Source organism: Mustela putorius, unplaced genomic scaffold, assembly GCF_011764305.1.
Source record: "Mustela putorius furo isolate JIRA1106 unplaced genomic scaffold, ASM1176430v1.1 tig00000738_pilon_pilon_pilon, whole genome shotgun sequence".
Classification (NCBI taxonomy): Eukaryota; Metazoa; Chordata; class Mammalia; order Carnivora; family Mustelidae; genus Mustela; species Mustela putorius.
In genome coordinates, this window is record NW_025421463.1 from 6,552,359 (window position 1) to 6,565,746 (window position 13,388).

The following is a 13,388-nucleotide window of genomic DNA, read 5'->3' on the forward strand; positions in this document are numbered from 1 at the left end:
GGTGTTCGTGCACATCATATACTTTTTGATGGCTTTGCTTGACAGATGGCCGTGAACAGAAAGGCAAGGAGAGCTAAATAAAGTAAGATGATGAAAACAGAAAATTCAAATAATGATTAGTTGCCACGATCAAACATTTTGAACATTATGTATCTGAATAAGCAATCAAAATAGCCCTGAATTCGTGATGTCAATCTTTCCAGCAAGTTTTTATTTAAAAAATTGTTTAACCAGAGAAAAGTTACAAGACTAGTACAATGAATACACATATATCATTCAGCTAAGTTCTTCTGTTGTAAACATTTGCTACATTTTTTTCCTCTGATGTTTTGTGTGTCCCTGTGTGTGTGCATATGTGTAAACTCTCTCTGTATACACACACACATACTCAATATACATGTGTGTATTTTTTGGTGAACCATTTAAGAGGTTTTCCACCTGAACTGTTGAGAATTACTTACAGACATTAGGACCCTTCTCCTCTTAATAATTCAGCATATTTCTTGCAAGAACAAGAAGATTCTCCTGCATAACCACAGGGTAACTATCACCATGAGGAAATTTAACAATGGCACACTCGTGTTTTCTAACATACATTTATATTCCAGCACCTCCAATTGTCTCAAAAATGTCCATTATAGTTGCCGGGGTTTTAAAATTTTGTTTTTGATTCAAGACTAATTTAGTATCACACACGGCCTGGAGTTAGTTGTCTTGTCTCTTGAGTCTCCTTTCATCAGGACGGCTCTTCAGCATTTGTTAAGCTTTTATGACACTGACAGGTGTGTGTGGTTTTTTTTTTTTTAATTAATTTATTTATTTGACAGACAGAGATCACAAGTAGGCAGAGAGGCAGGTAGAGAGAGAGGTGGAAGCAGGAGCTCGCTCCACTGAGCAGAGAGCCTGATGTGGGGCTCGATCCCAGGACTCTGGGATCATGACCTGAGCCGAAGGCAGAGGCTTTAACCCACTGAACCACCCAGGCGCCCCGACACTGAGTTTTGAAGAGCACAGGTCAACTGTTTCTCAGAACGTCCCTCAATTTGGAGGGTATTTTTCCTCATTATTTAAAATGTTAAATACTTTTGGCAGGAGGATTACATAAGCAATATTATGGCCTTCTCCCTACATCATATCAAGAAGCACACGATGGTGGTTTGTCCCATTATTAGTGATGTGAAGTTTGGTCATGGGATTACAATGGTGTTCACAAAATTTCTCCATTGTAAAAGACCTTTTTGCTTTTATAATGAATAAGTGATTTGTGTTAGAGTAATCTGAGATGTGTGTGAATATCATGTCTTGCAGTTAGCTCTTACCAATTGGTTTTAGCATCCATGGAAGGTTCTTGATTAAATCAGTTATTACTCTGATGAGCGCAATATTTAAAACCAAGGCAATACATCGGTTAGTAGCAGTTAAACGGGTCAATGACATATGTATTTGAAGATATTCAATCCAATGTAAATTATGTAAATTGTACTGAAACGAATGTATCTCTCTTTAGGCATTCTCTGTTTTATTCTTTCTTTCTTTCTTAGATTTTATTTTTAAGTAATCGCTACAACCAAAGTGGGGCTCAAACTCACAACCCTGAGATCAAAAGGTGCATACTCCACTTACAGAGCCAGCCAGGCACCCCTATTTTTTAATTTTTTAAAAAGACTTTATTTTTAAGTAACTTCTATACCCAGTGTGGGCCTCAAACCAACAACCCTGAGATCCAAAGTCACAGGCTCCCCTGATCAAACCAGCCAGGCACTCCCCTTCAGGCATTTTCTTTTTTTCTTTTTTGAAGATTTTTATTTATTTATTTGACACACAGAGAAAGAGATCGCAAGTAGGCAGAGCAGCTGGCATAAAGCCTGATACAGGACTCAATCCCAGGACCCTGAGATTGTGATCTGAGCCAAAGGCAGAGGCTTAACCCACTGAGCCACCCAGGTGCCCCCTTCAGGCATTTTCTAAACTCACCCTAAGAGTATTGTTGCATCTTCTGCAATTTGTATTTCTCACTTTTCAATACCCTTTTTATAAGTATTTAATCACAGGAGAGTCCAATGTGAAAAATATTAACTACATGAATGGTATTAAGCAAGTTAAAAAGACTGAGGAGGGGGAGATCAACCATTTATTCATGCAGTAAATACTTATTGAAAATCCATGTATCAAGATTCTGGGAATTCACTCCTGCACAAAAGAGACTATGTACCTTGACTCCATAAAGAAGAAAATAAGTGGTGTCCATTTAACTCAGAATTGTGAAGACTTGGTAGGTCATGCATTATCTGTAGTCCTTGCGTAGTTAAGGCAATCTTCTCCATTTTATAGGGTGTCTTTCATACACAGGACATGAAGTACTTCACAAAGAGAATAATTTTAAACTGGAGAGAAATGGAAGATTTTCAGGGCTCACTTTAAAAAGAGAAAATGACTCATTGGCTCAGAGGGAGGAAGTGGGTTGCATTCAAATAAAACAGTACGAGTTAAAGAGCAGTGTTCTTTCTTCAGGTGTGGGGAGGGAACACTGCAGAGGCCAAAACTGTCTATCTAGGGTTAGAAGGCAAAGGAAATCTGTGGAAATTAGGTCAGATAGGGGTTCTTTTTCTTAAACTCGTAGACAGTTTCAAAAAGAGTAAAACCATTTTGAATTGACTCCACTAAGACAACGAAAGGGGACAGAGAGAGATGACAGAAAGAAACAATTGTAGGAGCTGGGGAGGGGACATTTATAGTGAAGTGACCTGAGAGCCAGATAAGGTAGCAAAGGCTAATACTTTTGTTGGATGACTCTGCTTTGAAGCTTCATATCCTTCACCAAACCAAGTTGTGAGGAATCAAGGTTCACTATAATTAGTATATTCTAAAGTATATTAAATTATAACAATATAAATTAAATGTGTGTCTTTATATAAAGCAATAGATTGCCACAACTAAATGAAAAAAAAATAGTACAGTTTTAAACTAAAGGAACTCAAATGCTATTAGAAAATCTCCCATAAAGAAAAGCTTTGTTTCTCGGTGTTAAAGAACTCCAAGCTGCAGCTTGCCTGGGACCTGTCAGAGAAATATCACCATAATTGGTATGAGTCCCCAAGTATGCTGACAATAATTGAGGCTTATGTCCCATGCATTATACTTGATGGCACATCGTATTAAAAAGGAACAAAATTACAGAGGCGGGGAGCTGCTGTATGATACAGCAGAGAATTAGCTCCTAGACGAAGCTTACAGATACAGATTTTAGAACTAGAATGATCCAGTTGATGAAGGCCTGGAGATAAAAAGTGAGAAGTATCAGCCTGCAAATCTCCATACTAGGGCAGAGAATATGAGCGGCTGTGTATCTGTTTAGCTAAAACCAAAAGTCATCTTAGAACATTTGCATGTCTTGTAAATGTGCAGTTTGCTCTCTAAGTGTGTCACTCACTGATCCAACAGCGTGCACATAAATTAAGAAGCAATATGGTTAAAGAAAAAACATTAAGCCAAGTTCAGAAGCATGGTGACCTTGAGCAAGTTGTTTAAACTGAACTTTGGATCGCGCAGTCAGAAGAGCATGTGACTCTTGATTTGAGGGTTCTGAGTTTGAGCCCCACTTAAATAAAAAAAAAAACTTAAAAAACAAATAAGTAAAAATAAACTATATGAACTCCATTAAAAGATTAAGAGGGCTTATATTTATTGATTGCTGCCAGGTGCTTTTATGCATTGTCTTATATAATTCTCTTATCACCCCAGCTCAGCCTCCCTGTGCCTCCCTCTTCCTTCTATGAAACCAGTCTCCAAATAGTGCTATCTATGTTCCCTGCCCCAGAATTCCGTCTTCAAACTTTTGAAAAAATTTTAGATTTTTCTGCCGATTTTATGAGAAAAGTATCAGGGTGGGGAGATAACTTAACAAAACTTCTTAAACATACCTCTTATTATTATTTTACTTTTTTTTTTTTAAAGTAGGCTTCATGCCCAGTGTAGAGCCCAACACAGGGCTTGAACTCACAAGGCTTGAACTCCAGGGCTTGACCTCATGATCCTGAGATCAAGACCTCTGAGCTAAAATCAGGAGTCAAGACACTTAATTGACTGAGCCACTCCGGTGTCCCTAAACATAGCCCTTTTCAAAAACCATCTCTTCTTGGGGGTGCCTGGCTGGCTCAGTTGTTGGAGCACGTGACTCTTGGTCTCAGGGCTATGAGTTCAAGCCCTACATTGGCTGTAGAGATTACTTAAAAATAAAATCTTGAAGTCTCTTCTCCTTCCCCCCCAATTTTCTTTATTTTGCTGTATTCTTCTTTCCCTATCTTCCCTTAATCTCAAAGAATCCTCCTCATTCCTGGGCATGTTCATTCAGCCTTTCTCTCCTCAATAGATCCCATCTCAAAAATTCCATCCAAAGCTTCCCCTGCGGCAGGTCCAAAGGACCAGGAGTTCTGCTGTCCCTCAGGGACAGTACCAGCTTGCCCTTGTGCTGGCCCCTAAAGGTCCCTGCTCCAACCAGTATTTGACATAGATACTATTATTATTCCTAATTTGAAAAAGAGGAAACAGAGGCTCAGAGTATCTACTTCTTCAATCATCCAGTTTAAAACCGGAGTCAGGGGGGACACCTGGGTGGCTCAGTAGGTTGGACGTCTGCCTTCGGCTCAGCTCAGCTCATGATCCCAGGGTTATGGGTCCCAAGTTGGGCTCCTTGCTCACCGGGGATCCTGCTTCTCCCTCTGCCTGCTGCTCGCCCTGCTTGTGCGCTCTCTCTCTTTCTGGCAAATAAATAAATAAAATCTTTTTAAAAAGAAGATTTAAGAATGGGAGTCAGGATTTGACCCCAGGTATCTTTGAATCCAAAGTTTTGCTCTTTTAGCCTCACTGTGCTACCCTCCGTATCCCCCTCCTAGGAAAATATCACCTACCCTACCATCACCATCATCTTGTACTACGTGACCCCAACACCCCAGTTTGAAGCTGGGAGATCAGGCTGCTCTGGGTCTTACCCTCAGCAGTCTAATACACTATGTCCAGTTCAGCCAGATGGGGATAAATGGCAGTCTCTCTTGGCCCCTCTTTATTCCTAATATCCACGCCTCTCTCTTCCTCCTGCTTGTCATACTCTGCCATCTCCTGAGAAAAGGAAGAAAGAGGAGAAGAAAATATGAAAGAAGGGAAAATAAGAATAGGTTGAAGGAGGAATGTGGGTGGTTTTCTGAAGCTGTTTTTACTAGGTCAAAAATAGAAGTAAATTAAAGCCCTCTGAAAAGATGCAGAATGCTACATCTTCTCGTACTTTACCTCAAGCCCTGGTTGTAACTGTTAAAATACTCAGGAAGTTCAAAGAAACTTTAAGAAATTTTCTTATTCCACATGTCCCTGAAAGACTGGCTGTTTTAACTGGATCATTTAATTAAATATCTCTTATGTGCCAAGATTAGTGCTAAGGGTAGAGCTAATGTACATAAATGACCTAGCACGGTTCCTGGCATGCAGTAGGTATCACTGAGTTATATTAAATATATCTTGAATCCTCATGACAGCCCTTAGTGGTAAGATATTTTTGATCCCATGTTACAGGGAAAGAAACTGAGGTTCATGAACATAAGTAACTGGCCCAATGAAAACATTGAGTCAGGATTGGGAAAGTAGATAATTATATTCACCGGGCTAATGCCTTCCTTAAACTATTTTATTTTGTTCTTACATATACCCTACCAGTTAGGTACTTTTATAACCCTCCATTTGATATAAAGAAACAGACACTTACAATGCTTAAGTAATTTTCCTGAGGTCGCATTGTTGGCTGGTAACCCGAAACCAGAACCAGGGTCTAACTCCAATGATCGTACACAGTACATCAGAGCCATAGATGCCTGGAGAGAGGTTGGCAAGCTGTCATTTGAGAAACTTTGCAGGGATGTATCCATTACCCTGGTGAATTGACCAGAGTTCAACACCCTTAGCCTTATACGCAGAGATCTGATTTGGTCACCTACTGAGAACCAAGAATCTCTAAAGGGTAGATTCATATTAATCAAGCTCGGGAGACTCCATGATAGTTCAGAGGGCCAGTCTACTGACAATGAAAAATGTAACTGTATTTGAATTTCTTGTGACCAGTGCATTCTCTCCCTGTAGGCAGACTTTTATAGGAATTTAAGTTTTAATCTGAAGTTATTCACTAAATGTGGAAGCAAAAGAAAATAATTGGATGAGTTAAGAAGTGTGTCTGTCACATAGTACAGACTCAGTAAATCTTAGGTGTTATTATTTTTTTAAACACATTTTTTAAAAGATTTTATTTATTTATCTGACAGACAGAGATCACAAATAGGCAGAGAGGCAGGCAGAGAGAGAGGAGGAAGCAGGCTCCCTGCTGAAGAGAGAGCCCAATGCAGGGCTCTATCCCTAGGCTCCATCCTAGGACCCTGGGATCATGACCGGAGCTGAAGGCAGAGGCTTTAACCCACTGAGCCACTCGGGCGCCCCAGGTGTTATTATTATTACTAATACTCATCTGCCTCAGAGGAGAGAGAAACCATGAATCCCCTAAACGAACATGAAAAGTTCATGTACATACAAATGTGCATTTTTCTGGGAGAGAGTCTATATCTTTTATTAAATTATCCAAGTGTTAGTGACCTATAAGAAACGTGAAGAACCATCAGTTCTACACGAAATTTTCCACAGAATCCTGACACCTTGATGGAGCAAGTAAAATTCGAGTTGGCGTGATATTCTCCCAGAGCTAAGGTTTTTACAATATGTGGCAATCAATTTTGGTTAAGTACAACCTCTGTTTGAGTCACTTTTTAAAAAAAGATTCTATTTATTTATTTGACAGAGAAAGAGATCACAAGTAGGCAGAGAGGTAGTCAGAGAGAGGGGAAGCAAGCACCCCGCTGAGCAGAGAGCCTGATGTGATGCTGTGATTCGGGGCTTGATCCCAGGATCCTGAGACCATGACCTGAGCCGAAGGTAGAGGCTTAACCCACTGAGGCACCCAAGCGCCCCTGTTTGAGTCACTTTTGAGGACATTTTTCTTCCCATGATATCTTTCCTATTTTTTTTTTAGTACTTTTGCACATTCTATAATTAATTTCCCCATTTAGTTATTTAAAATCTCCTCCCTTTGGAGATAACCTTTTTTTTTTTTTTTAAGATAACATTCCTAACATTCAGGCTCTTCACCTGGAGTCATCAGTAACAAGCAGTAGTACATATTCTTTTTTGTGCATAAGGTATCACATTGGTCACAGCAAACAGTAATTTGCTAAGAAAAAATCATGGCTATGCATCTAAAAGCTCCACATTCCTGCTCTTCTTTAGATGATCAGTAAATTGGAGGGGGGGGATAAGATTACTTGAATTAGAGAGAAATTCTGTCTCCTTCTACATTTGCCTTTTGGTCAGAACACCCTTCAAAAGCTCCTTAAATTACATACCGTCTTTGGAGATGTGTATCCAGATCTGTATCCAAAAGAATGTAGACCAGGGACACCCAAATTGTCCTCCCTTCTAGTCATTCAGCAATATTTATACAGTGCCTTTTATATTACACGTACTTTTCTAGGAGTTACACAGCTGAATAAGGATTTGGACTATAGTAGGGGAATGGGAACTATAAATTATAAAAATCATAATGTGGAGGTGTCTGGCTGGTTCACTTGGTGGAGCATGTGACTTTTGATAGCAGAGTCGTGAGTTTAAGCCCCACATTGGGTGTGGAGCCTACTTAATTAAAGAAAAATTACAATGTAGTGTGCTTTCACAGAGGAATATACAGTGGTATGAGAGCACAGACGGGAAGGCTTCACTCTGTTTCAGAGGACCAGGCAGGGTTTCCAAGAAGGGCTGACACTGGATGGGTGAGTAGGAGCTAAATTAACAAACACAGTGGGAAAGGGGCTTTTGTTTACAGGGAATTGTGTGTGCAAAGGCATCAAGGTGTCAGAGGATTTATTGGAAGAAGGAAAAAGCAGAGTTTGAGAGGAAAGAAGGCAGGATGACTACAACTATAGAAAAATATTTAAGCAGCAGATAGAAAGAAGGGGAAATTGAAGGAGCTTCTTCCTGAGAACACTAATTTCTTTTCTACAAAGAAGCAAGCTTTGTTGGGGTGCCTGGGTAGCTCAGTCTGTTAAGCATCTGCCTTTGGCTCAGGTCATGATTTCAGGGTCTTGGGACAGAGTCCCACATCGGGTCAGGCTCCCTTCTCCGTGGGGAGTCTGCTTCTCCCTCTGCCTGCCCTGCCCCTCTCTTGCAAAAATAAATAAAATCTTAAAAAAAGAAAATGGTGAAAAAAAAAAAAGAAAGAAAGTTAAAGGTGGGGGGCACCTGGGTAGCTCAGTCATTGGGCATCTGCCTTCAGCTTGGGTCGTGATCCCAGGGTCCTGGGGTTGAGTCCCATGCGCAGCAGGAGGCCTGCTTCTCCCTCTTCCACTCCCCCTGCTTGTGTTCCCTCTCTTGCTGTCTCTCTCTGTCAAATAAATAAAATCTTAAAAAAAATTAAAAAAGCAAGTTTTGTCATCCAAGATAAAGGGACAAGAATGGAAAAGGGGGCTTAAGGAGACTCACCAAGCTCGTACAGGAGAATTATAAAGAGTACTGAGAGACCATCTGTGAGAAGCAGTAACATAACTGTTGAAACTTCTCTTCACCATGTAGCATCTTGTCTCCTCTTGATAGAAATTTTTAATAGGTCTACGTTCTGTGGCAGCACCAATCTTTCTACAGTCCAATATTCTCCTTGATATTTGTGTAACTTCCATATCTTATCTTCAAAAATATTTTTGAGCATGCACTATGTAGCTGGTTGCTCCAATGTTAAATACAGTGTTGTCTGCCCTTAAGGAGCCTAGTGACAGGTAATAGAAGAGAGATTGAAGGGAAATATAAAAGGTGCATAATAGTGGCACTAAAGGCACAGTATGAAAAGTGCATTAAGGAAATGTAAGTATAGTATTTGCAAATTCAGAGTCCTAGCCCTGTTTGATATCATCAGGACCCATCTGTATAGAACCATAGGATTCTTTTAAGACCTTGAATAGGATCACCTGGAAAATTTAGAGCCATTCCATTAAGAGTGACATTAATCTGAAAGCATTACACAGACAACTCAAGTTTAGCTATTTCATCCAACTGAGATCACATTATTGTTGTTTTTTTTTTTAAGATTTTATTTATTTGACAGACAGAGATCACAAGTAGGCAGAGGGGCAAGCAAAGAGGCGAGTGGAGGAAGCAGGCTCCCGGCCTAGCAGAGAGCCTGATGCGGGACTCAATCCCAGGACCCTGAGATCATGACCCGAGCTGAAGGCAGAGGCTTAACCCACGGAGCCACCCAGGCAGCCCACATTATTGTTTTACTCCCCTTCAGCTGCCTGCAGAAAGCAAACTAGCCTTCTGACTTCTTTTTTTTTTTTTAACTTTTATTTATATTCCACTTAATTAACATTCTGTGTAATATTGGTTTCTGGTGTACAATTTAGTGATTCAACACGTCCATGCCTTGCCCAGCGCTCATCACAGGTGCCCTCCTTAATCCCCATCACCTATTTAAGCCATTCCCCACCTTTCCCCTATGGTAACCATCAGTTTGTTCTCTATAGTTAAGAGTCTGTTTCTTGGTTTGCCTCTCGTTTTTCCTGCTATGATCATTTGTTTTGTTTCTTAAATTCCGCATGTGAGTGAAGTCATCCAGTGATTGTTTTTCTCTGACTGACTTATTTCACTCAGCATAATACTCTCTAGCTCCATCCACATCATTGCAAATGGCGCTATTACATATTTCCCAATGGACACAAAAACACTAATTCGAAGGGATTCATGCACCCTGAGGTTTATAGCAGCATTATCAACAATAGGGGGGCAAATGTCCATCGACGGATGAATGGATAAAGACGTGGTATATAGCCTTCTAACTTCTTAACTGCTGTCCCTCTCAATGACCTGGCTACTACCTTCTTGATGGTAGTTCACTCCAAAACCAACTTTCTGTGTCTATTTCAACATTGGACCTACTGAATTTTAACCAGTCCTATCCAGCCCCAGCCAAGGATCTTCTGGTCCTAACTCCTGAGCCATTTAAACAAGCAGAAGTTTATAAGCAAACTCCTGCTGGTATCAGCTGACTTCTTCACCAGAGAACTTCTTATTCACCAAGAAGCTCTCATCCCCACCACCCTGCTACCTACTCAACCTCCTGCCAGTCAGCTACATCCTTAGTACACCATGCCTCATGCTTAGAGTAACCAGAATCCTGAGCAGGCTCATGAATCAAGCAGAATTTAAACTGACTTGTAACCATATTCTCCCAGAGCTGAAGTTATTAGGCTCTGTCACAGTTTATTTTGATCAAGTATAACCTGCTAGTCTATATTTAGTTCCCCTATTGATGATTTCAAAGCCTAGGTTTTCTTCTGCATCAACCGGGATGAGTATATGGGGATCTTTTCCTTTCATTCTTTTGATCTGGTATGTTACACTGATGATTTTCCTATGTTGATCCACTCTTGCATTTTTTAAATAAATCCTCCTTGGTCATGATGTATAATCCCTTTAATATGCTTCCAGATTTGGTTTGCTGGCATTTTGTTGATGATTTAAAGCACCTGGGCTTTTTTTTAAAGGGTTCACAATTAGGGCTATTAAGGACCCTTCACTTCTTGCAAAGTGAGTGTTAGTACCCTAGTATGTATATATCTCAAGATGAGTGTCATAACTCATGCAATCATAATATATTTTTAAAATTCACACATAGTCAAAACTTATCTCTTCTGTATCCTCTTTTAGAAGAATAAACTTTGAGCATCAGTGATAAAGACAAAGACATTTCCAAGATTATTCTCACTGCAAATTCATAACGAGTGCAGCATTGAAGGCAGCGTTGAAGGCTTCCAACATACAGTTAATGAACAAGAAGGAGGTTCTCAGTCTGCTCTCAGTTGCGTCATGACCCCTTAGGGATAATTGGGCATTTCTTATTCATGAGACTAAAATTGTGTTTGGCATATAGTAGGCCATTAGTAAAGATTTAGTAAATGAATGAATAAATAAGTTCGGTCTTGGTATTTTGTAAAGAAGAAAAATTGCTTACCCCCAAGAATTATCCTAAGACAGTGAATAACATAGTATTTGTGTTTTTTTCTTTTTAAAAAAGCAATCAAATTGTGAACTTTACATCAGGAGCCTGAATGGGATGGCAAGGGGATATATGACAGCTCCAAACCATACCCCACTTCATAGTTAATGAATGAGCCCCTGCTTCCTTAGAACACACACCTACCCCATCTACTGCTGTGATCTGGAGAAAAGTTGCCTTATAATTGCAGATTTTACTGTATATAGTCCCTATGATGAAACCTGAAAAAGTGTTTTATTATTTTAGTTTTCAGGCAGACCCCAAAAAACCCATCGGGGGACACATCCTGGCTCATGCTTCAACAACAAGAATAAGCTTGAGAAAAGGAAGAGGAGAACTGAGAATTGCAAAGATTTATGACAGGTAAATATTTTCTTATTTTTAATCAGATTCTTAGGCATATGGCATTAAATAGAATTGCCTCTCCTCAGAAGCTTTAATTTTTTTTAAAGATTTTATTTATTTATTTGACAGAGAGAGAGAGATCACAAGTAGGCAGTGAGGCAGGCAGAGAGAGAAGGGGAAGCAGACTCCCTGCTGAGCAGAGAGCCCAGTGCAGGTCTCAATCCCAAACCCGATCCCAGATCTGATCCCAGACCCTGAGATCATCACCTGAGCTAAAGTCAGAGCTTAACCCACTGAGCCACCCATGAGCTCCATGAGAGGCTTTAATTATACCACTGGCAGATCCTACATGTTTGAATTTCCTTCTCAAAAAGTATTTACTATGGGTTGCCTGGGTGGCTCAGTTGGTTAAGCAACTGCATTAGGCTTAGGTCATGATCCTGGAGTCATGGGATCGAGTCCCCTATCGGGCTCCCTGCTCAGCAGTGAGTCTGCTTCTCCCTTTGATCCTCTCCCCTCTCCTGTGCTCTCTCTCTCTCTCTGAGATAAATAAATAAAACCTTAAAAAAAAAAAAAAAGTATTCACTCCATTGGGAAGTCTCTACTACAGACTAGGTTCTAGGGATTAAGGGATTCTTTTGATGAATGGACTTGGTTCCTGACCTTCCAAAGCTTACGGTGAAGCTAGATAGTCAGAGAATGATTCCAACTGAGGTTTGTTCAGTACAGGGAAAGTACAGAGTATGACAGAGAAATATTCTTCTCCTTTCCTCTGCCAGATTTGTTTTTTGGGAGTTTTGTTTTGTTTTGTTTTATAGGATTCAATTTAAACATCACTTCCACAGGGAACTTGTCCCTAACCCTCCGGTCTAAGCTACACTATATTGTAATTTATATTCTTTCATGATATTTTACTTATTTAATTAAGAATTATAAACAAGGGGGTGCCTGGGTGGCTCAGTGGATTAAAGCCCCTGCCTTTGGCTCAAGTCATGATCCCAGGGTCCTGAGATCAAGCCCCACATCGGGCTCTCTGCTCAGCAGGGAGCCTGCTTCCTCCTCTCTCTCTGCCTGCCTCTCTGCCTACTTGTGATCTCTGTCTGTCAAAAGAATAAATGCAATCTTTAAAAAAAGTAATATAAACATGGGGCTCTTGGGTGCTCAGTGGGTTAAGCAGCTGCTTTCGGCCTGGGTCATGATCCCAGGATCCTGGAATCCAGCCCCACGTTGGGCTTCAGCCCCACATGGGGCTCCCTGCTCAGTAGAGACCCTGCTTCTCCCTTTCCCTCTGCCCACTGCTCTGCCTACTTGTGTGCTCTATCTCTCTGTCAAGTAAATAAGTAAAATTTAAAAAAAAAAGAATTATAAACAAGAAATTTTTACAAGAGATGTACTATACACCAGCTATTCTAGGTTCTGGGAATAGAGCAATGACTAAAAGAAAAAGACAAGGCCCTCATAGAGCTTATATTCCGCTGGCAATGATTTATATAATGCATGCCATCCATGCTAGACCCCAAATACCCAGAGTACAGGAACCCAATTCTCTTGCTCACTGCTGTATTCCCAGTACCTGATCCATGATAGATGGACAATATTTGTGATTGACTGATTAGCCAACCCTGATGAACAAGGCAAAGATTTGTGATAACTATACTATGAAGGAAAAATCAACCAAAAAGAAATTACATGAGCTCTTAATCTGGTATTTGCTATGAATAGCAGTACTTATTATGGGCTGTCACTGAATAAATATTAAATAATCAGTTCTCTCATCTGACTGTTATTTAGACCATTTTGCTTTTTGTGGCCTATCCCTGTAGGCTATAATATACAAATGCTGTATTTTATGGATTTCAGAAATCTCTAGAAATTTGCTATGAATATGCTTTGTTGAATTCAATAGGTAGTAAGA

General features: G+C 40.1%; 1 protein-coding gene across 4 annotated transcripts in view; it reads left to right on the top strand.

Annotated features, from left to right (window-relative positions):
- Nucleotides 1–13,388, top strand: part of DMC1 (DNA meiotic recombinase 1) — a 53,518-nt gene that overhangs the window by 24,321 nt on the left and 15,809 nt on the right. For 2 of the 4 annotated variants that reach the window (XM_045083861.1, XM_045083860.1), the window contains exons 13-14: nucleotides 7,760–7,853; nucleotides 11,375–11,491. In XM_045083861.1, the coding sequence (XP_044939796.1) occupies nucleotides 7,760–7,853; nucleotides 11,375–11,488 (208 nt within the window). In that variant the 3' untranslated portion in view covers nucleotides 11,489–11,491. The remainder of the gene's footprint in view (nucleotides 1–7,759; nucleotides 7,854–11,374; nucleotides 11,492–13,388) is intronic. The other 2 variants (XR_001177974.2, XM_004743240.3) reach the window with 1 other exon arrangement.